The sequence below is a fragment of the Sinohyriopsis cumingii genome, chromosome 6, assembly GCF_028554795.1.
Source record: "Sinohyriopsis cumingii isolate HCF-2022 chromosome 6, ASM2855479v2, whole genome shotgun sequence".
NCBI classification, from domain to species: Eukaryota; Metazoa; Mollusca; class Bivalvia; order Unionida; family Unionidae; genus Sinohyriopsis; species Sinohyriopsis cumingii.
In genome coordinates this window covers 164,456,810-164,484,563 of record NC_142966.1, presented here as the reverse complement: position 1 = coordinate 164,484,563, position 27,754 = coordinate 164,456,810, and the positions used below count along the sequence as shown (strand labels likewise).

General features: G+C 32.9%; 1 protein-coding gene across 1 annotated transcript in view; it reads left to right on the top strand.

Moving 5' to 3' along the window:
- LOC149798456 (receptor-type tyrosine-protein phosphatase kappa-like) overlaps nucleotides 1-17,698 on the top strand; it is a 45,119-nt gene extending 27,421 nt beyond the window's left edge. The window contains exons 9-18 of the mRNA XM_089960875.1: nucleotides 274-416; nucleotides 1,045-1,180; nucleotides 1,761-1,910; nucleotides 2,789-2,945; nucleotides 4,015-4,088; nucleotides 9,633-9,770; nucleotides 11,185-11,304; nucleotides 12,058-12,212; nucleotides 12,823-12,958; nucleotides 13,311-17,698. Of these exons, the coding sequence (XP_089817001.1) occupies nucleotides 274-416; nucleotides 1,045-1,180; nucleotides 1,761-1,910; nucleotides 2,789-2,945; nucleotides 4,015-4,088; nucleotides 9,633-9,770; nucleotides 11,185-11,304; nucleotides 12,058-12,212; nucleotides 12,823-12,958; nucleotides 13,311-13,382 (1,281 nt within the window). The 3' untranslated portion in view covers nucleotides 13,383-17,698. The remainder of the gene's footprint in view (nucleotides 1-273; nucleotides 417-1,044; nucleotides 1,181-1,760; nucleotides 1,911-2,788; nucleotides 2,946-4,014; nucleotides 4,089-9,632; nucleotides 9,771-11,184; nucleotides 11,305-12,057; nucleotides 12,213-12,822; nucleotides 12,959-13,310) is intronic.
- The last annotated feature ends 10,056 nt before the right edge of the window (nucleotides 17,699-27,754 follow it).

Here is a 27,754-nt window from a genome sequence, read left to right as displayed (position 1 = left end):
AGGTATTAAACACAACCACATTTTCTTTTTCTACCATGATGATGAAAGCATTACATGTTTTCGTGTTTTCTTTGCGCGATTGAATTATTCAAACCCGTCCAGTTTTCCTTTGAATGATGATAACAGATACCAGAATAGTTTGAATTAACAACACAACAGACTACTGTAAATTATAAATCTTTCTATCTTGTACTTGGCCCTAGTTCCATAATGTCTTTCATATTATTTGCGCATCTGAAATAGTACAATTTTCAATAACCCATATCTTTTCAGGGCAATAAGTCAAAACAGTTGACCCAATTTCATTACACGGCGTGGCCAGACAAAGGTGTACCCAAAGCTGCGTCTTCGATAGTTCAGTTCTGGAATAGGGTGAACAGATTACCTACAAAGAAACCGATTGTTGTCCATTGCAGGTTTATAGCGTTTATAAGAAGTCCTTGTAGTTTTATTAGAGAGGGAATTTCTTTATGGCGGTTGAGAACATTACAGCTTCTCGTTCTCCATTACAAGCATAATACCTAAAATGCTACTGAGAATATATATCAGAAGTCGAAGACACAATTTAGTGATATTAGTCGCCAATGCAATTATATAATTATGTTCGTAAGATGAGCATAATTTGTGCTCTTTAAATTATACGACTTCTATTTTTTTTAATCCATGATCGACCATACTCGAGAAGATATTCTTTTAAAAGTAGTTTTGTGTATCTGCTTCATGATATGTTTTGATCTGTATGACTCTTTACTGTTTATATTGCACTTAAAAACATGAGGAAGCAAAATATTAATCATTTATCAGTAATGATCTCTCCATTTGAATAAAACGTGTATAGTTGGTACCTTTCATCTAAAATGAGTTCTATCATTTGCTTATATGTTACATCCATTACAATTCATCCTTTTGATCTTATCATTTGCTTATGCAATACGTCGATAAAATTGTTCAACAATGCACCAGTTTTCAAAGAAAATAATTAATTGCGTGTATATACGTAATCATCCTTTACCTGACTTCCTTTTGCTTTATTGTTCAAAATAGTGCGGGAATTGGTCGTACTGGAACATACATAGCGTTAGACTACATTGTAAATCAAGCAAAGGCGGAAGGGCATTTGAATGTGTCGGCCTGTGTCTCAAAACTAAGACAACAAAGAGTGAACTTGGTCCAAACAGAGGTCAGCTTTAGAATATGGCATACGTTCTCTGTCTATGCATCATCGACTTCCTTATCTTAAGTATATTTTGTTTCGCAGGCGCTATTGCCTCATTTAAAACAAGAATTTACATCTAGTTAATGGTTTGAATGAAAGCTTTGAAAAACACTGTTGTACATAAAAGTAGTTTATTCAACGGTACGCACGTATACTTTACACATTAGATGATATATTCAACAAAGTGCTTAGCCATAGATGAAACGAGTGTTTGATCTTCTACTTACCATATATATATATATATATATATATATATATATATATATATATATATATATATATATATATATATAAGCGACGGAAATTTCTGACGTTTCAAGTTCTCGTCAACTGGAGATTTGTTATGTTAGGGGATACCTTTCTCAATTTTTATATGTAAATAACGTTATAAAATGGGCATATTATTTCTTTACATTTAAATTGTAATGCCTTTTAAAACTACAAAACCTCTATAAGAAAATGAGGTAAAATTATATTAGATGACTAAATTACTTTTTAACATCAGTTTTCATTCTTCTCACAAACAACAATCTACTGATTTCAGGAACAGTACATTTTCCTCCATGAGACACTGGTAGAAGCTCTGATGTTGTCTGGAACAGCGACTGCCTCTGATAAATTTCCAAAAGTATACCAGGAACTTTTGGAGGTTGACGGTGATAGTGGGAAACTAAAATTGCAATTGGAATACGAGGTTGACAACAAAATAAATATTCCTTATTTGTATTGGAAGGATCTCTAATTTGTCCTTAAATTTTCTTTGCAATACTTTCCTTTCACAAAAAAGACAAACAAATAGAACCACACAATAACCTATAATTAAATATCTAACAAATATGTCAATGTTTTAATTTTACATTTCATGTTACTGACAAGATTCATTTCGGCAAGACGACCAATCATTGTTTATCAGGTATATAATACATGTAGTCTAAGGCGGAGCATATGCAAAGGAAAATATTATGTATTATGACTACCACCCTTGTCATGATGTGTATTGGTTGATTGTACGAAATTCGAATGGGACTTAGAAATGCAATTATTCCATTATTAAATAAATGATGCTTGTTTTCCATATCATTCGCTAAACATGGCTAAACTTTATTTCCCTAATTCTCTGAATATTGCGAAATGAAGCTGCAAACCACGAGACGGTGTACACTACAGCCAGTTAAGTGTATGTTTTAATTGTAATACGTATCCAAATTTGATGCTAGCTCTGCAGCTTATTGTACAGATAATTGCAAATATTTGCCATTGATAATGGAAGACCTATAAGATAATTGCTACACTATAGTCCTACAAGTAATGAGACAAATGTCTTAATTTTATTGTCTATTATATTATCAATATCACACCGGTATGTATTGTAAGTTTAAAACAGATACTTTTGCCGATCTGGTTATGAACAGAAATTGATTTATTCAAGTAAAATTGACACTGACAGTGGATCATCCCCTAAATGCAAAACGAGAAACCGTAACATACAATAGTTCAATTATTAAATAAATGACGTTAGTTTTCCATATCATTCGCTAAATAGGGATGAACTTGACTTCCCTAATTTTCTAGAGATTGCAAAGTGAAGCTGCAAACCACGAGACGGTGTACGCTACTATCAAAATGACAGATGAAGAAGGAATAGAAGTGATTTCGAATGAAAATGAGTACACTGCTGCAAAGAAACCCGAAAATAGAGTTAAAAATAGATACGATAATATATTGCCAGGTAAATCATAGTATCTGAATTAGAACCAGTATCCGATACAAATGGGATCTTATATAATATTAACATGGTGATACTACCATCACAGGTACGTACTCATTATAATCTTTCTGTGGCACGAATATGCGCCGTAGCACCAATTATTCTTATTGTTTTTCATACATACAATTATAGACGTCATCAAATAATTTAAGCCTAAACGAAATTGTAATATTCTTGCAAGAGTGTAAAAATTCGTCTCTAACCCATGAATAACAAAAGGCACAAACACTAGACAGGAGACTAAGCTGATCCGTCAAATATCGAGTTTATCAGAGAGAGAGAGAGAGAGAGAGAGAGAGAGAGAGAGAGAGTTAAATATTGGGGCAGACGGACTGTATGTGACATATTTATATACTATGAATGATTCAGTCGAACTCACACATTTTTCTGAAATAGTGTTTCAATTTATATTGTGATTGAATCTAATTTTGCTGCAGACTTAGCTCCTTTGTAATTAGTATATTTTGTTGGTTTCTTTTCTTGATGTTCCATTTGTTATCTCATGGAAGAGAACTGTTTAAAAATACTTGTCCATCTAATTTGTCTTTCTATATTTAGACATATTCTATATGGATTTAATGTAAATGTTCGCCGTTAAAATTCTATTCACCGATCGTATGTTCTTTTTCAGTGTTGTGAACCGTATCCGTGTATAACATATTCATCGGATAATTCTCAATCAATACAGCCGATAAAACCGTTATTAACTTTACTCTATCTTCACATTGTATCTGTAACCTTCAGTTTGCCGTTTATTCTTTCTTTTCGTTTTCAATGTTGCAAGCAGTTTTTTAAAAAGTATTTATTTTTAAATATGAACAAATATGTAATGCTGTTTCTTATATATATATATATATATATATATATATATATATATATATATATATATATATATAATATATATATATATATATATATATATATATATATATATAACTGAAAAGATATACATATATATATATATATATATATATATATATATATATATATATATATATATATATATATATATATATATATATCTTTTCAGTTGACCGATACAGAGTTTCTCTGTTTACACAAGTCTCGGATGGAAATGATTATATCAATGCAGTGCTCCTACCGGTTGGTATTGTTTTTAATTTTGTTCATAATATTAAAGTATAAACATACTTAGACATCTTTCCAATATTAAAGACAATTCGTTATCTCGAATAGGATAAACATTTGTATGCATTCAAATGTAAAATTTCATGACTGTGATATTCACTCCAAAATATAGTAGTTCTTTTGTCTGTCTGGCATACAATTTCACCTTCTCTACCGGTCTCGCTGTTATTTATGAATTATTAGTATGCCTAATGAATGGCATACTGGTACAACAGTAGTAGTGAAGTGGGATACCCTAGGGTCTATGGGACTTACCATTAAAAACACCCCTGACACAATCTGGGGTCTATGTAAATTTAACATGGACAAAAACCCTGGGACACTCTAGGGTCTATGGCAATTAACATGGACAAAAACCCCTGGGATTGTATAGGGTCAATGTGAGTTTAACATTAATCACTCTGGGACACTCTATGGTCTATAGGAATTAACATGGACAAAAACCCCTGGGACTGTATAGGGTCTATATTAATTTAACATTTTTAACATAGTTATGGGCCTGTTGACCGTCAAGGGGAATTGAACATGGGAATAGATCGTGGGCCTGTATAGCGTCAAGGGGAATTGAACATGGCGGGACTGTCTAGGGACAATGATGGTAGAGAGCCAAACACAACAGAGACAGAGACAGACATACACTAGTACAAGCCTGAGATTCATATATAAAGCATTACCAAGACCAGAAATTTTGCTGGGGTGTTCAAAAATTTGCATAATTGTAATGATGCTATAAATAGCTATAATCAAGGAAATGCTCAACGACAAAATGGATGTGACTAAATGGAACGCTAAAATGACGAAATTGTCCCAGAATTTAAAGGAAAATAAACATATCCCCGAAAATTAAGTTACAATAGTTTAGACTAAAATGGATAAAACTAGTAACTACTTACAATAGCAACTTGTGTGACGATCGTGGATAAATACCTATGTATCTATAATCAGCTGAAATTCATATGAAATCTATTTATAGCTTCAACTTGTGGGTTATTCCTTTGGAAAATCCTGCTATCTTTTTTATAGCCTCAGCTTGAGTGACGTTCCTGTTTATGAATTCTAGTACATATGTATAGTTACAACCTGTGGAAACCCCCAAGTCCATATTTATAGTCTTACAATTTCCAGCGTCAGTGACGTCACTGTACTGAACACTAGGGATAAATGTCAACAGTGTTGCAAGTGGCTGACCTGAATACACGCTACTGTAGGTAGGAAGGTAGAGTGTATCTGATAGGGATAAAGTGAGTTTTATAGGGACAAACAGAGACCAATGCACACACACACACACACACACGCACACACACACACACACGCACACCACTGAGGGAAGAAGAAAAAACAAACCCAAAATATACTATTCACACAGGGAAGAGGAAAAACCAACAAATATACTATCCAGACGTTCTTACACTAACACACACACACACACACACATCGAAGAATAAAAACAAAATTAAAATATACTATCCATACAAGCGTACGCGAACGCATACAAACCCCAAATATACTATCCATACAACGTCGTTAACGCAGAAAAAAACCCAAATATACTATGCACACAACGTCGCTAACTCATACAAACCCCAAATATACTATCCACACAACGTCGCTAACGCATACAAACCCCAAATATACTATCACACTCGGGAGGAAGAAGAAAAAAAAAAACAACCAAATATACGATCTACACAAAGTACTCGAACACACACACACACACACACACACACACACACACACACATACACACACTATAAAATGGATAAAATTAGTAACTACTTACAATAGCTAATTGTGTGACGATCGTGGATAAATACCTATGTATCTATAATCAGCTGAAATTCATATGAAATCCCACTATCTATTTATAGCTTCAACTTGTGGGTTATTCCTTTGGAAAATCCCACTATCGTTTTATAGCCTCAGCTTGAGTGACGTTCCTGTTTATGAACTCTAGTACATATGTATAGCTACAACCTGTGGAAATCCCCAAGTCCATATTTATTGTCTTACAATTTCCAGCGTCAGTGACGCCACTGTACTGAACACTAGGGATAAATGTCAACAGTGTTGCAAGTGGCTGACCTGAATACACGCTACTGTAGGTAGGTAGATAGAGTGTATCTGATAGGGATAAAATGAGTTTAATACGGACAAACAGAGACCAATGCACACACACACACACACACACACACACACACACACACACACACACACGCACACACACACGCACACCACTGAGGGAAGAAGAAAAAACAAACCCAAAATATACTATTCACACAGGGAAGAGGAAAAACCAACAAATATACTATCCAGACGTTCTTACACTAACACACACACACACACACAGATCGAAGAATAAAACCAAAATTAAAATATACTATCCATACAAGCGTACGCGAACGCATACAAACCCCAAATATACTATCCATACAACGTCGTTAACGCAGAAAAAAACCCAAATATACTATCCACACAACGTCGCTAACTCATACAAACCCCAAATATACTATCCACACAACGTCGCTAACGCATACAAACCCCAAATATACTATCACACTCGGGAGGAAGAAGAAAAAAAACAACCAAATATACGATCAACACAAAGTACTCGAACACACACACACACACACACACACTATAAAATGGATAAAATTAGTAACTACTTACAATAGCTAATTGTGTGACGATCGTGGATAAATACCTATGTATCTATAATCAGCTGAAATTCATATGAAATCCCACTATCTATTTATAGCTCCAACTTGTGGGTTATTCCTTTGGAAAATCCCACTATCGTTTTATAGCCTCAGCTTGAGTGACGTTCCTGTTTATGAATTCTAGTACATATGTATAGTTACAACCTGTGGAAATCCCCAAGTCCATATTTATAGTCTTACAATTTCCAGCGTCAGTGACGTCACTGTACTGAACACTAGGGATAAATGTCAACAGTGTTGCAAGTGGCTGACCTGAATACACGCTACTGTAGGTAGGTAGGTAGAGTGTATCTGATAGGGATAAAGTGAGTTTTATAGGGACAAACAGAGACCAATGCACACACACACACACACACACACACGCACACACACGCACACCACTGAGGGAAGAAGAAAAAACAAACCCAAAATATACTATTCACACAGGGAAGAGGAAAAACCAACAAATATACTATCCAGACGTTCTTACACTAACACACACACACAGATCGAAGAATAAAACCAAAATTAAAATATAATATCCATACAACCTTGACGCTCAACAGGCCCATAACTATGTTAAAAATGTTAAATTAACATAGACCCTATACAGTCCCAGGGGTTTTTGTCCATGTTAATTCCCATAGACCCTAGAGTGTCCCAGAGTGATTAATATTAAATTTACATAGACCCTATACAGTCCCAGGGATTTTTGTCCATGTTAATTCCCATAACCCTAGAGTGTCCCAGGGTTTTTGTCCATGTTAAATTTACATAGACCCCAGATTATCCCAGTGGTGTTTTTAATGGTAAGTCCCATAGACCCTAGGGTATCCCACTTCACTACTAACAGTTTGCTCAAATATTTTCCTAAATATTTTCCTATAGTTCTTACCTTTTTATGTCGTGTAGATTAATTCAATGTAGGGTTCATTTCGTGAGGAAAGCTAGTTCCTCGGCGACTGCCGGTATGATTTAGTGAATAATAATATGACCATGTCCCAAGTATGGACAGGTCGATAAGTCTGTTTTACGATAAATATTTGTAAGAACTTTTGGTCCTCTTGATTTATATCTTAATACAGTATATGCCAGAATCTAGTTATAGTACATTCCCAAAAGGTTTGAATGGATTGTGGTTAAGTTTTAAAATTATTATGGGTATCACATGAAGATATGCATCATCAAATAAATTTTGACCTGCAATTTATGTTACATTTGTTGCCGGATTTGTCTTGCTGATGAATACATTGGTTAACATAATTTTTATAACGCATCGTGACGATAAATATATAGAGCAATCACTTTACATTTGCAACTTTTGTTCTACCTTTTGTCATTTTTGTCCAGAAGCTAAATGAATTGTAATTGAGAATCTTTCAAAAGCGATGATTCTTCCAATTTTATATAGATTCTGTAAGTCAGTATTTTTGCTGTAAGATGTGGTATATGCTTATCATCTAAACATGCATATAATAACACAACTTTGTGCCCCAGTAATTTCTGTAAAGGTTAGAACATAGTATGGACATCCTCGAAAAGAAAGATACGCCGCAAGACCGTTCATTGTACCCACATTATTTTAGAAGAATCGTGTTCACATTCTTGGCTATATATGTTGTTTACTATCATGGGGTAAGTGTGAAGGGGGTTTGGTCTTTTTGTACGTGAGAAAATGCATCAACATTCATCAGGTTGTATCGGCATTGCTTAAACCGAGTTAATAATGATGATTATCGTCAGAATCCTACACAGATATCAAAGCTACTCTAAATGCAAATAGTTTCTAATGTAACTACATTTCCTACAGTTATTACCTTTTTACGTCGTGTAGATAACTTCAATGTTGGGTTCATTTTGTTAGCAAAACTAGTTCCTCAGGTTTTGATGGACTGCAGGGAATTTTTGATGAATAATAATATGACCATGTCCCGAGTATGGACAGGCCGATAAGTCTGTTTTATCGGGAAATATTCATAAGAGTTGTTGCCCCTTGTGTCTTATATCTTAATTCAGTATATGCCACAATCTAGTTATAGTACTATCCCCATAGGTTTTAATGGATTGCAGTTAAGTTTCAAAAATATTATGGGCATCACACGAAGATGTGCATGACGAAATAACTTTGCCTTGCAATCTATGTTGCATTTGTTGCCGGTTTTGCCTTGCTGATGAAGACATTGCGTAGTATAATTGTTATAACGCCTTTTGGTGTCAGTTTTTGATGAATTGCCGTGAAACTTGTTAATTTAATGCTCATCACTTGAAGATAGATATATAGATTAATCACTGTACTTTTGCAACCGTTGTTTTACCTTTTGCCATTTTTGTCCAGAAGATGAATGCATTGTAATTCAGAAACTTGCAAAGGCAACGAATCTTCCTCTTTTTCATAGATTGCTGTAAGACTTAGTATATGGTTGTCATCTAAACATGCATATAATAACACAACTTTGTGTCCCAGTAATTTCTGTAAAAGTTAGTACCTAGTATGGACAACGTGGAAAAAAAAAGGTACGCACAACGATGGTTCATTAAACTTGCATTATTTTAGAAGAATCGTATCCAAGTACTTGGCTATATATTGTTCCCTATCATGGGGTAAGAGTAGGGTGTAGGATTGGGGGATTTGTCTTTGTTTACGTGAGAAAATGCATCAACATTCCGGTCTTAGCTGCATTGCTTAAACAGAGTGAATGATGACGATTATCTTCAGAATCCGACACAGTTATCAATAGTACTCTAAATGCAAATAGTTTCTACTGTAACAGGCGTATGTATCATTATCGTTTGAACATTGCAGGGACACAGAAAAAGACAGGGATTCATTTTAACCCAGACGCCTCTCACCGGTACCGTTACTGACTTTTGGAGGATGATACACCAGTTTGAGATTAAAACAATCATCATGTTCGACTTCAAAAGCTCCAAAACACATGATGTAAGGTGAATTTTTAATAGTACTCTAGTTAGGCTCATATGTTACTTACAACATATTTGCGTACTACAAATAAGCAACTGTTAAGTTTTGTGTCCCGCATACAGAACGCTTCGCACTGATCGAATTAGCCAGAATCTACAGCTCATGCAGTGCGATATTGAGTAAACAAGCCATTGTTGTAGTTGTTATTATCAGTATTTCATATTCGTATTATAATTTATGAATGGCACATGAATTCAAGATCAAAGTTGAATTGAGAACGATACCATTATGTTTTGTCTGTCTATATTAATCTTATGGGAAAGGTTTAACTTTGTATCTTTACATGTTTATGTTTTTATTTTTCCACACGATATTTGCAGTATACAGTAAGGATACAGTATACTGCCATTACCATAACGGTCTCAGTCACTGCATTTAGGAATGTAAATATATGTTTAAATGTCATTTGCAGTTAATACTGAACCGAATTAGTAATTTAGACCTAAACTGTTAAGCTCTGTCATAGAGTGAGGAAATGCCCAGTGTGTTTTATGATGTTAGACAGATATATAAGAGCTAATAAAGTGCCAACTGATTATTCTCAGCCTCAACTGTCTTTTAGGAATATGAGAAAAATAATAATTCATCAAGTAATGATGCTAGAAAGGAAATTCCACCTTTAGGATCAGAGCTGTGTCAAAATTTCGGCAAACCCGCGTGTCTTATGCAAATATCGAACACTACTGTGGAATGTTTCTTCAGTACACCGACGCAAATGAAGTAATGCATTAATCTGCCAGAATAATTTGTCAAGTAACGAATTATAAAAGCCATGAAAATTGTACTCACACGCATACACACACGCACATGTAGGCACTTACATGTGCAGTATGATGCAAGAATCAATTAAAATGTTTTTTTTCTTGAAGTTAATGAAAATATGCAAAAATAGTTTTCTCTTTTAAAAATAAGTAGTCGCTCGATCAGATAACAACCCTAATTATACGTGTCTCCTTAAACTTGTGCGATGTTAGTGTCGACTTATAGTTTTTATGTAAATATGTATATTCGTGTACTCTGTATAACACCTTTTAATTGTGTTACATATGTGATGATTATACATGAGCGCGTTTTCTTGAAGTCAGTAAAGGTTTGTTTGATTATCAGTGAGTACGCACGAAAATACAAAGTACCTGGTTAAATCCAAGAGGGTGTTTCGAAAAGGAAGAATTTGAAAGAAATACTTAATTACCCTTATTACTAAAGGTTATGAAATGCTGAATGAAACTGCTAGTTCTTTGAAAACTATAGTGTACATTTGGAAGAATTTCACATTAATCAGTTCAGTCTCATATATGATTCCTTTCGTTTTAACTTTTCCTCAACTCTAAAACTGAAATTTGCTTTAAGCAGGATTATCCCTTCTTTACAGATTGGGACCTATTGGCCAAATGACGGCGATATGCACTACGGACCATTTACAGTTAGACTTACAAATGAGGAAGAATGCAAGTGTTACAACGAGCGTACTCTGTCTCTATCTCTTGATGGGGTATGTTGCTCGTTTACTTTCTGGATTATATATGACACAAAACTATAGAGCGCCAGGCCCATAAGCCATAAGTCTCGACCTAGAGACTTCTATCTTACTTCCTGCTTCTATCGTCTGTTAATAGTTGTATTTGCTGAAGTTTTATTTTATATGTTGCTGTTACTATCTAATCGTTCATTCTTAAAGGTCGAAGAAACGTTAAATACTACTACTACTACTACTACTATTACTACTACTACTACTACTACTACTACTAATACTAATAATAATAATGATAATTATTATTACTATTAGTATTATTATTAAAATTATATGTAGCCCTTATTCCGTTTTCAAACACAAGCACATCAACTAGAAATGTGCCATAAATTAACGTACACAATTCACTTTCTCTTATTGATGAGATACTTAAAATGTATGTATCTATATCATATTTGTGTTTGTATATTATAACGTTTCACAAAAATAGGGTAATATTCTTTTTATTATGATATATTACCTTTTCTAAATTTTTCTATGTATTGGGCGTATCATTATGTGTATTTTCGTATATTTGTATGTTGTATGTTTACTCTAATATATTAAAATAACAACGAAAAAACAGGACTGAATTTCCGATAAACATTTTAATTCTTTACGGAGGTAGATATAACCTATCAATGTTTCTTGCAATCAAATTATCCCTGCTTAGAATAAATGCTTTATATGTGTGCATTATGTTACTAAAGTATGAAAGACATTACATATTAATAGCAGGAGTATGACAGAACCTTGCGACAGTTTCAGTTTAAAAACTGGGCTGAGAATTCAGATGTGCCTGGAAGTACAGAATCACTTCTACAGCTTCTAGAGGCCGTTGAAGCGTGGCAAAAGGAGAAGGATGATAAACCTGTTGTTGTCCTTTGTCTGTAAGTTATATTATTTTACATTACATGACGCTTTATAAGTAACAATACAGTTGTCGTTAGGCATGACCGAAAGCATAATTATTGCATCTATCTGTAGTAATTATCTATCTCACATTTCGTCTCAGAATACAATCCTTACCAATGTGTTACAATAAAAATGTTTTCAACATATTTCTTTTCCTAATATAGATCAGCATGTATTTTTAAAGAAACATTTTGATATATTGCAGTACAAAAACGATCCAGTTACTCTCTCGGTTCATATGGTCGCTATGATTTTGTTATTTCTTTTTTAAATGAATATTATTTATATGTACGTTCTGTATCGGGAAGGCAAGCTGTGATAATAATATATTTAAACTTCAGTTTGTATATTTGTATATGCACATGATATATGTATATATAATATTTTAACCAATTGCCTTTAAATCTTGTAAAGTAAAGATATTAAGGCTTATTTGTGCGCATATTCATTTTTTATTCTGTTTTGTTTCATTGTCTATTTTAACTATTCCCGATGTTATTTATGCATAACTTAAATGATAAAGAATTATACAAAGCAATTGCCAGAAGCTGGTGGATTGAATTAACTGTACTTCGATGTGTCTAGAAATGGTGCCCACAAAAGCGGGTTGTACTGTGTGATGTCCACAGTGATTGAAAGACTGAAAGTAGAGAGAGACGTGGCGATAGCACAGACCATCAAAAGGATGCAGTCAATACGTCAGCAGATCATACCAAACTATGTAAAGTGTTATTTATCTCTTTTTTATATATTAAAAACCTACTTAAATAGAGCACTGTATGCAAAAGATGCATTGTTAATGTTGGGGAGTTTTCTAGGCGTTAGCAATGTTACACAGCCTTGTGTTATATGCAGACGCGGGGGGGGGAGGTAGTATATCAAGCAGAATTGAAATTCCTAAACACTGTCAAATAATATTTTAAGCAATTTTGCTTAGAGTACATTGATGACAGTTTATTGTGATAATTGACAAAATTTAGTGTCCCCGTGTTGTATAATCAAACTTAAAATCTGCATCGTCCTAAAATTGTATTTAATGGAGATTATTTTATTGTTTCCTTTTAATTTTACAGGAACAGTTTCGCTTTTGCCATGAGTGCGTGCTGCAGTACATGAAGACGTTTGAAACATATTCCAATTTTTAGAACGACAACACTTCATTGTCCTAGAAAACACTTTGCGCTCTAGTTCCCGCGCAAAATCTTATTATCTGATTACCCATTCTATTGTTAATATATCATCGCACTCACAGGTGCAGGTTGGTCTGAATAATACCAGTCATCCAATGTATATAGCGACCGTCCAATCAAGCTAGCACATTTTTTAATGTATTCAACTTGGATGTTTCTATTATGTGATATACTTTTTTGTAATTTTCTTTCCTAAATAATTTTATCTTGTATGACTATATATTCGCATGTCTTTTGTAAATTCTTCGAGATAAAAAGACTTATCATTGACATAAAACTGTTAACAAATAAATCATTTCAGTGGCTAATGAAGTCCTAACTGATAGCCAGCCAACTTTTCATGTGAGTTATGTATGTATTAGATGGAAAACCTGAATGAACACCCTCCTGTCCCTTCCATAGGTTACATGGAGGAAATTGGAAATTTGATATTGCATATAGAAATTGTATTTTGGACAATATGCAGTGCTCATAGAAGATACTTGTTCATGCTCTCCAACAGAAATATTTGCTATCTGGTGGTAACAAGTTAAGCCTGTTTTATAATTTTATATATTCATATTATTTATGATTTTTTGTAGTGTACCATTTGCATGTATTCACTAATTTTGTCCTATATGTATTCTTTCTTTTTCATATGTATGTGTTTTTGTATTGTTTGCAACAATTTCTTGCACGAAACGACATTATTAAAGTTCTCAATGATTTTGACCAATAACGGAAATTGTTTTTCATTTTCTTTTCCATATTCGTCATATAGTTATAGTAATTGATTATTTTTTCTGATGGAATCTGTAAAGATATTTTCAGGAGGTTTGCTAATGGGACAACTGCCACCCCCTCAACAATTACCACTCCTTCAAGCAATCTATCCATTGTTTGCATTAAAACATAAATACTATCGGTTCAATATAAATTGGGTTAAATTGCCCCTTCTTCATTTACCATCCACTCTGGCAGGTAATAAAGACGATCTCGGTTTTATTATACTAATGGTTTCTTTTTGTTTGTAGTCTGTTATTTTGGTTTTTATTTGATAATAATAGGTCCATTACTATATCATTATTAGTATAAAGAAAGAACAATTGTCAGTTTATGACTGTATACTTAGATTTTAATTTATAAACAATTCGTTTTAATGGAAGAATGAACCGTATTTTTAATAAATCAAATTGACATATATAATGTATTGTATATTATATTATAATTGTGTTAATGTAGAACGTGTGACTAAGTCTATAATGATGCAGTAAGTTTAATTTTCTGTATTGGTCTAAATTTTAAAATGATGCTCGTGTCACTGTTAACAATGTGCTTTAAAGCAAAATGCTAAAATGTTTCGCTTACTATAAACCTGTTACGCAAATATAGCTGGCATCATGAGTAGTCAAATGTCTCAAACGATGCTATTTTGTACGTTACGAGCACCTTGTTAAAGGGCTTGGGGGCGGTTGTCCTATGGGGGCATTTGTCCCGAAGCAGTGGTTCAGGGGTAGTTATCCTAGTCCCGATTACATAGCGTGTGTCATTTGGAAATTATCTTCGGAATACCTTGATGCACATTTACTTCAAATATCAAGTTATATACAGCGTAAACGCATCTATTGAATGAAAGAAGTAGGCGCATGAAATACATTTTGTGGAAGTTGAGATAAATTATATTCAAAGTTAAACATTTTCTGGTGGTGCCTTCGTACATTGATTAAGGGCTAACTGAAACTATATTTGTTGTTACTTATTAAAGCCATCCTCTCTTTAAATGAAAAGCACTGTCTTAATATTGAATATAGTATACAATTACTGCAAAGTATTTAGCATTCAAATCTTTTGTTCCATCATCATATAGTGCAATTAGGAGGTTTTAATTATCTTGCTTATGGTAATTTAAATATTACGATTACTGCCAATATTTGAATGTTATCAGTGGCAGTCATAGAAGGAAATCAAAACATGAATATATATCCTTTGAAACACATATGCCTGGGAAAATATACTTGAATAAATAGTTAAGATAGTCCTCGGATTTACGATACATTCATTTTTTGTTGGAGGCAAAATAATATCATGCGTAGTTTTATAATTGGATTCTAGTACTTGTGGGGTGAAAATCTCATTGCTGCTAACCAAATAATGCCAAAATTGCAAAATCTGTTTGAGAAGGACAATGTGGCATGTGTCCCAAAACTGGCAAATTATAGTCGAAAAACAAATTATCTCTACGAAAACAGTACGCTTGAAAAGATATAGAACACATTGAAATATAATATTAGTTTTTATTACATATCACATTATCTCATAGAATGCAGCAACATATAAACGTTTGATCCCTTATCACATCTGATATAGGCGTCATTATAGTTTATACTCAGCTCTATACTTATAGAAGGATAAAATAAAGTTAATAAACACTAAATACTTTTATAAGCAGACCATATCTCTAACTGCTTTACAGAACCACGTATTGTACACGACGTCTGCGTTTTTCCTGTGCACATATGAATGTAGAGTGCACCTGTTTTCATTCCAAAATCGACTTCTCTTATCCGCTTGTTCATGATACTCATGTTTTACGATACTCATAGAGCTTGAGCCTGAATGTCGAATTATTCGCAGGATATTACTATATTTGATATTATCAGAACATTTGTTTTAAAACAAATAGTTTAGAATGAGACTGGTACCGTAGTCAAAGGTTTGCTTTAGGCGATTAACTGCAATGCGGAAACATTGTTGTATCAGCTTTTAAAGCATCAAATAAACTTTCTTAATATCTGAGCAAAAGCATTATAAATACTTAAAGAATATATAGAGTATCGTTCAGAATGTTCTTGATGAGAAAACTTCATCAGAGGACCTATGTTAGTAAAAAATATATTTTAAATAATGCATTTTCTTATTCTCTGAGGGTATGCATCTCGCTTCTAATGATAGAGCTGACCATAGTGTTAGATGTGCACACAAAAAAGAAAGTTGTTGGATTAGTCATGTGCTCATTCAATTATTTGGATATGTATACTAGATAAATACGGCTATATAAGCTGTAATAAGGAAGGAAGGTATTATCTGTTTGGAAGCAAATGGGGGGGGGGGTAGTTTATCAGAAGGTGGATTTTTATTAGAATACATACGGTAGACGAGTTATACAATTACAAAACTCACAATTTGAATTACCCAGATAAAAATATGTCAATATAATAAACAATCAAAACACTGTAAATTGTTTGTGTAAACCAATTTTCATTTCTGCTGCCAACTCCAAGACTACATTAACGTTAATATTCTAATCTAGTTTGAATTAGCAGAGATAGGCAGTTTACTCCGCACACAAAAAGCTGATAGTCTGACTTCAAAAAAGTTCTGTTTAAGAAGCAATATACATTACACACATCGTATTCTAATACAACAGCACCCGATCAAAGTTATTACTAGAGGAATATCAATTTTAATATTTTTCTCTAAATTGCATGTTATTTAGCAATAGATATAGAATACTAAATGAACATTCATTTCAAAGGAACATCGCAAAAAATATAATTATATGCTGTAAAAGCGTTAAAGATGCAAGAAAAACTTGACGATTTGTTAAGGCTGAGTGTTCCTGCGGCTTTGCTGAATTGAACAAGAACTACTCAGTTGTGATCTGCTGTCTGATAGTTTTGGAATTTGTTTGTTTGGTCCGTGCTTTTGTAGCAATTTCAACATCGAATCTCTGAAACAGTTGTTCACATTTACAATAATGATATGCTTTCTCATGATCCATTTGTTAGCTATGATAACAATGCCATGCTTTTTCTATGCTCTTTTTTTCAAGAACGAATTTGCCATGTATCATTGAGTTAAGGTTGTTAGCTGATTTCTAAGTCATATTAATGCTCCATTTCAATTAGTAATAGAGTAATTAATGCACATTAAGTTAATGTATGTGTTGCCGCGCAGTTAGTACGAAGTTATTACAACATCATTAAAAGATTTTCCAAAGTTTTTATTTTTCCTGCTTTATCTAGCTCTTTCCACTTGTATAGTAGTACAGCAAAAATAAAGAGACCGCATATACCTCTGGGTATGTCGTTAGGAGTTAATTAGTTATAAGATATAACAGATTAAGGAATATACTATAATGACATTATATTGATTTGAAGTATGCACAAGGTAAAGAGTCAATTAAATACAAATTTATATAAAATACATTGTTGCATAAATGAATAAATAGATGAGGAATAATGGATATACAAATCTGTGCGCATATAATAGATCGGTCGGTCGGTTGGTAGGACACTTGGTCGATCGAGAGTGAACTAGACAGTGTGAGAAGATAAACTAAGTTGGAACGAAATACTCGCATATTTACTTAGGTATGTTACAGTTATTTAGCCTTCGTGTTTGAATAATTTAAGTAGTTTAAACATGTATGGTTTATTTCAATAATAAGGATGTTTTCAAAGTGAGAGGCATCAATGGGAGATTAAGCAAGAATTTTATTCATCTTATCCCTGATTATTTACTCAAAGTTCACATTTCCTTTCATGACGTTCATTTCCTATCTGTCTTCGATTCTCGACATTTCATGGTTGTGATGAAACCCTTAATTTACTGGGAGCCTTTCTGTGACTCGCATTAGTAATTAATCTAATGCAAATCGGTTTCGAACATATCTTACATATATTGATAAATTATCAGATTGCTTCCGATCATCAAATAATGTCTGGACAACATTATCAATATATCTCAGCCTTCTAGGGCCATTGTGGGTAGATATTACTGAAACTGTATGAAATCATATCCCCTCACATACACATTATTATTTAATGGAAGCATAACAATATTTTGATAAAGGTATTTTTGAATGTGAAGGACAAGAGTGGATCACAGGAAAACCCTTTGCAGGAATGTACTTTTTGCTTTCCATTGACAGAGCACGACGAAAAGGAACAATTATAACCAATCTGTACAGTTTTACCAAGCGGTAGTTTCCCAAAATGTACGTATCTTACATGCAAAAGCCATAGATAAGCATATATTAGAACAAGCCTGAAAATTACATTTCCATTTCACTGAACGACAATAGTGATCATAAATTCATTCAAAATGCATTCAATGCTACTTATAATCAATCCATGAGAGAGAGAGAGAGAGAGAGAGAGAACGTCGATTTTGGTCACATTGATAGGCATACATTTATTTAGATATTTAATAAAGTTACCCAGAAGCTGTACTGGAGACATCAGAAGACTAGTAGTTTGTTTATGTTTCTCTGCGTCAAACTGTTTGCCTTTTATCTCGCATATTCAGTTCTAGTGAACTTTATAAGATAACATATGTCTAATTGTTGTATCTTTCTTTTTCTCTCCGTGATAATCGTTCTTTCCTAATAAGGCTGCACAATTTACATGAACGAGTATCTGTTGAAAACTCTCAGCCCGCATTCATTTATAAACCATTAAAGATGATATATATTATCGAATATCCGACATATACCTACAATCACTTTCAGTGTAGAGAACAAATCTATTAATCGTTGCTTAATTGTTTGATTGTTATATTTATTTAATATGTAATAAAACCCATACATGGGTGCAAGTGGGTCGCGGTACCTTCCTAGAGACATCCTAATATCGCTTATATACAAACACAGATTTAAACTGTATATTAAACTTACATAATGTGTGTTTGAATCATCATCAGCATCGTCATTATCATAATTTCCTTACCGTTTAGAAAAGAAGCATACTTTCAAATACAAAAAGAAACTGTATAAAGAAAGGAGAGAGATAGAGTACTTCAGTTATAACATCAATACATTAGCTATTGTCTCCTATATCGCTTTGCAAATAAGTATTGAACCATTCGTTTAAAGTACGTTAATTACTAAAAGATATAAATCAAATCCGAATACATTGCATAATAGATCTTATTTTATAATTTATACATTATATTTATCATGGTAAATCAGATGTAAAGGACAAAACTAAACACCAATTATACTTTCATTAGCTCCTCATTTATGATTTCTCACATTATCTATATTTTAGTGGATTTTCATTTTTTTATTGTCATTTGTAATTTGTAAAGTTTGGTACTTTTTGTGAATATGTAATTTAAATATATAATTATATCTCAGGTGTAAAATGAAATCTAAAACTCTTTTATAAGATTTTATTTGTTGATTTACTTATAATATAATATATTCTCTTTGGAAGTTAAAATATAGAATGTATGTGCATATATTTCAGTCATCTGAACCATTATGCCCCCAAATTTAATTATACCACACTCACTTATATCACAAAACACTTTTAAGGCACTTATGCTATAAATGAAACAGTGATTATCTTGTTTATCTATGAAAGGATTATTATTAATTTGTGTAATTAATTCCCACTTTGTATAAGGTAACATAAGTAGTCATATTTCTGTGAAAAGTCAGTTGAATCTTGTAAGATAAGTATATTTTTACATATATGCACCAAATAATATTTGGTTTGTTGTTCCCAGTCACAAAACTCGAATATGTTGAGATAGCATCTCCATTTTTCTTTGTTCTTATGGATATACATTACTTTAAAATAAAAAATCATGAATATTTTGACAATATTTCTTCTTGAAGATGGTTAATTGTGACAAAATGAGGATAAATCGTCTTTATAAAATGATATGTGATGATTCTAATTTATGTAATCTCAAATCCTCTTTGATACCATCTTTAATGTCTTTAAGATTGTGAAAATGTTTATTCCACAATAATAAGTTCATAATACATACAACAATATATTAAACTCATTACTGAATATTGAATCCCAGATTACATTTACTCTATACTTATACACATGTTAATGTGACTGAGGAAAATAATATTGGGGAATTTCAAATAACGCAACCGAAGCTTGTACATACGTTGTGCAACGAAGAAAAAAATAAATAACCCATAGAAAAACAATAATAAGAGTTGGAAATTAAAATTTGTATAATATGAATTCTTACGCATCTGTAAAAAATAAATAAATAAATAGCACGAAGTGCATTATTAATGATCGAATCTATACATGTAATTATGAATGTTCAGTTTTGATTAACCGAAGAAAACTTCGACTGTCTGAGTGTCTGCATGCTTACAATAAATACATAAACGAACATCATGCCAATCATTTCTATAATCTGTGGTGTAAATTGTGTGAACAGCACATTGCTGAATGTGTGAAAAAGCAATGCATTACTGATTTCCATTCATTGTATTAAATATCGTGTTAATCATATTGTACCAAAGTTGAAGTTTGTATTGCCTTTCCTAAGTAAAATAACTATTCAGTCATATCGCAACGATGTATGCCGTGTGGCCGTTTATAGTGATATATGACACTGGGGCATCATGCCTCAGACATGTGTCATCATGTACGACCTATTCACATTACACTGACACTAGGACCATCAGTCCTAATTCTAACCTCTTAGCGATGAGAACAGAGGGAGACAACAGCTAGTACCATTTGTATAAATATTTGATATGACTCGACAGGAGCTCGAACCCGCGACCTTCCTCATCCAAGGCGGACGTTCTGGCCACTTATTCCACAGGAGCGGTGGTAAATAAAATTTACTAAGTAGAACATTACAACGGTATTCAGAATATACAATATTTCTTGAAAAGATATTTAAGACAACCAAATATTCTTTTTTTACCATGGTCATCAGAAGAATAAATGTCTTTTATTTCTTTGCTCGGGTTAACTCTTCAAATTTATGTAAATAATCGAGTTTGTCTTTAAATTATGATAATTGATACCAGAATAGTCTCAATTAGAAACACATAAGACTGTTGTTAATTATAGGTATATATTTACTTTATTGGGCCCTAGTAACAAAATTATTTCATGCTATTTGTCCACTTGAAATAGTACAATTTGTCACTAATTCGTATCATTTCACTATAATAAATCAAAACAACTGACTCAATTGCATTACACGGCGTGGCCAGACAAAGGTGTACCGAAATCCGTCTCGTCGAAAGTCCTGGAACAGGGTGAATAGAATACCCACAAAAGAACTGATTGTTGTCCTTTGCAAGCTTTTGAAGTCTTAAAGGAGTCGGTGCAATTTTATTAAAGGAAGGAATGTACATTTCTGTTGTGGCAAATGCTAGTCGTCAATTACATAAATTATGGTTGAATATATATATATATATATATATATATATATATATATATATATATATATATATATATATATATATATATATATATATATTGGTTTTGTTCTTTATATCAAAAATGATTCTCATCTTCAACCATGACTGGCTATGACTGAGACAGTATTTTCCAAAAATAGCTTTCTTTATCTACATCATAACATGGCTTGATCTGTAAGATGCTTCAGTATTTATATTTCAAAATACAATTTTAAAAATATTATATATTTTTCAATGATGTTTTCTCCATTTAAATAAAACTTTCTTCCATGGTACTTTTCATCTAAAGAGATTTGTGTCATTTGCTTATGCAATACGTCGTTACAATTATTCGACGACTCGCCATATTTGAAGAAAACAAATAAATTAGTGTACATGACCGTTTATCTGACTACTTATTGTTTTAGTGCTGGAATTGGTTGAACTGGGGCATATATGTCTCTAGACTTCATTGTAAATCAAGCAGAGGCTGAAGGTCATTTGAATATGTCGGCCTGTGTATTAAATGTACGATATCAGGGTAAACATGGTCCAAACATTCATTATCCAAAGTATATTTTATGTTTCACACGTCCTGTCGCATTATAAAAGACACGATTTTCCAGCGAGTCAATGGTTTGCTTGAACGCTTTGAAAACAACGTTGAACATACAGGTAGATTTTTCCATGCCATATACTTTGTAGAGCAGATGATATAGAAAAAAAGGTGCTAAAACGAGTATTTTATCGTCCATTAACCATATAGATATATACGACGGAATTTGCGATCTGTAACTTTCGTGTTCGTTGAAGAGTAATAATTTTAGGGATAAAGTTCACAATTTGTATGCGTAAATGACATTTCAAAATACGCACATTATGACTTTACAATCAATTTGTAATGTCTTTAAAAAAATTGAACACTTAAAAAATTGAAGCAGAATTATATTATCTGAATGAATTACGTTTTAATATCATTAGTCATTCATCTCACAAACGCCAATCTATTGATTTCAGGAACAGCACATATGTCTCTATGAGACACTAGCACAGGCTCTGATGTTGTCTGGAACAGTGACTGCCTCTCATGAATTTCCCAAAGTATACCAGGACTTTTTGTAGGTTGATGGTGATAATGGGAAAATTAAGTTGCAATTGGAATACGAGGTTCACTTCTTAGCAACTGTTATGTTTTGCGTCGTAAGAATATCCACTTAGTCTTTAAATTCCCGCGGCAATACTTTCCTTAATAAACGATAAAACACCCACAAAAAGACGACTAAACAACCACACGATAACGTATTATTACATTTCTAACTGATATGTCAATGTTTAAATTTTACATTTCATGTTACTAAGAAAATACCTCTCGACAAGATAGACATATGCATGGTCATTGGAAAGGCAACCTGATTTGGATAATTTTGACATTGACACCATTACAAATCGGTCTAATCGACGTAAGGCCGGCTCTGGATAGGCCAATTCTCGTTTATGCGGTATATAATAAATTGCAGTCTAAACAAAATAACAAACAAAGAAAATATTGCTTACTATGAGAACCACCCTTGTCACGAAGTGTAATTTGTAATCGCAAAAATTCGAATGCAGGTTAGAAATAAGTATCAGAACATTGATGCTAGCGCTGCAACTAATTGTTCAGATAATCGCAAATATTTACAAAAGATAATGAAAAACGTGTGAGATAATTGTTGGAAGTAAGTCCTTACAAGCAATGTGACACATTTCTTAATTGTATTACTTGTTGTTTCTTATAGCATCGATATCACTCCAACAGTTATTGTCAATTTAAAACAGATCATTTTGCTGATTTATTAAAATTTTATTGACATGTCAGTATAATATCTCTCAAAGGCAAAACGAAAACTATGTTATACAACTATTCAATTATTAAATAAAAGACGTTAGTTTTCCAGATCATTCGCTAAACAGGGCTGAACATGATTTCCCTAATGATAAAGAGATTGTAACATGAAGCTGCAAACCATGAGTCGGTGCAAGCTACAAATCAAAAGAGCAGATGAAGAAGGAACTGAAGTGACAGTGCAGTGCAGTACCTCAAAGAAACCCCAAAATATAGCTCAAAATATACAGGGCAAAATATTTCCAGGCAAAGCTTATTATTTGTATTCGAACCAGCATCTGATACAAATCAGATTTTAATTCCATGCCATTTTGAAATCGTGATGGGATAATGCTGTAATGCTATCGTGGGGTTACTGCTATTACAGGTATGTACCAATATGGATCTTTCTGATGAAAACGTGTGGGCCATTGAAATAATTTGTGGTATTAGTTTTCATAGAAACCATTAATGAGGTCATACAAAATTTAAACCTTAACGAAATTTACACTGATCACAGGAAAGTTCAAAACTCTTCTCTGACACATGAAAATGGTAAACAAACAAACATTGGTGAGTTGTTCATCAACAAATTCAGTTTGTAAAAGAGAGAGAGAGAGAGAGAGAATCTTGAGGGCAGACGCACTGTACGTGCCTAATGTATATAATAAGAAGACTTGATGTGAACTCACATATCTTTCTGAAATAAAGCTTCATTTAACTATGTGAGTGAAACTAATCAGACTGTATAATTAGCACCTTGATAAATGTTATATTTATTAGTTTCTTCTTTTCTGGTTGTTCATTTTTTGATATACGTTTCCTTTCAATTTTCCTTTCCATATTTAGATATTTTCTATATCAATTTGATTTAAACGTTCTGTGCCTAATTTTTATTCCCCGATCGTATGTTTTTTCTCTCCAGTGAATTGTACAATATATTGATCGGAAATATTCTCAATTAATACAGCGTATTAACTTTTTCTACGTCACTCTCTTCACTTCGTATCTCTAAGCTTCAATTCGCCGTTTATTCTATAATTTCGTTTTTAATGATGCGAACACAGTTTCATTAATTAACAATTATCTGAACGTCTGAAATATGTAATAATGTCATATATATATATATATATATATATATATATATATATATATATATATATATATATATATATATATATATATGTGTGTGTGTGTGTGTGTGTGTGTGTGTGTGTGTGTGTAATAGAATGACTACTAATAGTGCAAAACTAGTATGTAGCTTGCGAAAGCGCTTTAGTCTCTTAATGAGTCTTTTTCAAAGGCAAATACAAAACATAGACAAGACAAACCACTAAAACAGACAAACCGTTGTCTTTGTAAACCTTTACATGACCATGACTTGTTTCGGATGCTGAAAGATATTTATATTGACCTAAAAATCGATGAGCCATAGCGTCATCTGTTATTTCATGTAAATTAATGTTCTCACAAATTATGCTCCAGATATTTCACTGTTATAGTTGTAATTATATGTTATTGGTTGACTAATAATCAAATCTAGAGAATTATTAAAAAGAGAATGTGCTGCAAAAAGGTAATTTTATTAGTGAATAGATGTCTTTTTCTAGTCTTCTTGGTTTAAACCGCTTGTTTTCAATGTTCTAAGATTCCTTTTGTTTTCTGGTTTCCGAACTCCATTTGGGGTTGGGAGCAAGAGCTATAAGTGTTATATCACTGAAAGTGTGGCCATGGGAAGAGTAGTGTGCTGCGACTGGGCTCCTATACAGCGTCTTTGTCACCCAATCCGATCTATGAAGGTTGATCCTTTTGTGTAGTTTTTCAGTTTCTCCGACATACTGGATGTTACAGTTCTTTCATGCGATGATATAAATTACATTCTCTGTTTTGCACGTTTTGTTTGATCCATGTATGTTCAGTTGTTCTCTAGTTGCTGCCAGAAAAAGTCCTGGTTTATATCATATTTTGGCAGATGTTGCACCTTTTATTGCCACATGGGCCATATTGACTATACAAACGGATCAACCTTCATAGATCTGATTGGCTGACAAAAAGCTGTATTTGTGAATGGCTGTCTTTTTCTAGTCTTAAAATTACCTTTTTGCAGCAGGAATGTTCTCGTTTCAATACTTCTGTAAGTTTGCTTATTAGTCACCCGATAACCTATAATCATAACTGCAACAATGAAATATCCGGAATATTAGATACTAGTTTTGCACTGTTTGTATTCAGTTATCTTAATCAATCCCTGACAACGTGGTCCCTTCCTGGATCCAGTGCACTTGAAAGGACTGTTATTCGCCATATGATTTGTATATATATATATATATATATATATATATATATATATATATATATATATATATATATATATATATATATATTACGCTTTGACTTGAACGATACAGAGTTTCTTTGTTTACACATGTTTCGGGTGGAAATGAGTACAGCAATGCTATGCTACTATCAGTTGGTATTATTTTTAATTGTGTCCATAATATTGAAGTTCAACGGACTTAGATGTCTTTCCAAGATTAAAGACAATTCATTATCACGAATAGGATATACATTTACATGCATTCAAATGTTGAATTTCATGATTGTGATAGTTCATCCTTTATAATAATCCTCGTGTCGGTTTGTCCGTCTGGAATACAATTGCATTTGTGCTGCTAGTGTCGCTGTTATTTATGGATTAGTATTATGCCCAAAGAATTGCATATTGGCACAATACCTTGATCCGATATATTTGCTAGAGTTATTGCCCTTAAATGTCGTGCAAATGAGAACAAAGAGTACTCAGCACCCTCACAATCAGCCCAACGTTCACTGGTTACATGACATCATCCGTATAACGTCTGGTTGAACCATTCCAATTATGTATAGGTTGAAGCATGATATTCCTTATGACCTGTTATTACGCCATAAATCTAAATTCCATGAATCTGATTGACATTATGAAAGTTAAAAACAAAATATTATTTCTATTAACAATTATTGTAGCCCCGCGTAAGAACTCATACATTTCTTGAAGCCGAGGCCCGCAGCAGAAAACTGATAAGCAACGATTATATAGTAGTTTGAGCTCTGGCGGGCCATTTAAAATCAGTCCGCGTGCCGCGGGTTGGACAGCACTGCAACAGATAATAAGTTGGCGAATTTCGTACCAGAAACTAGACCCTAAAATAATGGCGAACAAGTGTAAATAATATTCAGTAGTAATAATTTCCCCACAAAGGCTTAATTTTGACTTTTTCCCGTCTTAACGAGGAAACTGATGGAAAACATTCGCTGTTCACACTCGTCTATATAGCCAACAATTGTAGCTATGAGATTCAAAAGCTGATATTTTGACACAAACACTGGGTCTCAAACGTAACAAATGTCAATTTCATAAAGTTTTAAAAAGATATCGTGTTTAGTGATTGCAGATGTAGATTATTATGAAAACGTTCATTTCAGAGGAAACTTACAAAGCTCCAAAATATTTTAATTCTTTTGCTACAAAATCGTTTCATACACCTTTTTTGCAATGAGAAAAATAATATAAGTTCTGGTAGCATTTGGACATTGTAATAGTCTCTAATGATGAGGTATATGGACCTTCATATTTTTATTTGGTTTCCTACTGAATTGAGTACACGAAACTTCATTGCGTTTGTTTAATCTTTATTAGTTGCGATGTAGTAGACTTTTGTATATGATCCGTCCATGTATGCATGATTTTGTGTATGTATCGTTCCATTATACACGATTTCATCACGCAATACTAAACGAATTCTTCATATGCATCGTTGTATGATGGAAAATGTTATTATAGGTGTAGGATGATAATATTTCACCATGGGCAGAATCCTCCTTTGTAACAGAGATGTATATAAAATTATTATTTTGCTTACGATAATACACGACAAATAAAGTTCGAAATCTAAATTGTGTATTTTTGATACTTATGAGAGTTTTGAAAGAGCAACATATGCACTGAAAATGTTCTCACTAATAAATAGACGATGCAAATAAAGGCATACGTTGGAATATTAGGTGTAAATGTTTAATAATGCTAAAATACATATGAACCATATGAACATCTAAATTACAGCGGTTGAAACTATTGCACTTACAGCAGTACTCAGCGTCCGCGTTTTGTGGAAAGGATAACTTGCGGATATATTCTAATGTGAACATGCCAAACAAAAGATTCCTTTAATATCCACAAGACTAAAGGAGACACACATATAACGATAGTTTTGTAGTCCAATAAATCATGGCATATAATTAATTTTCTTTTCATACATAATCATAATG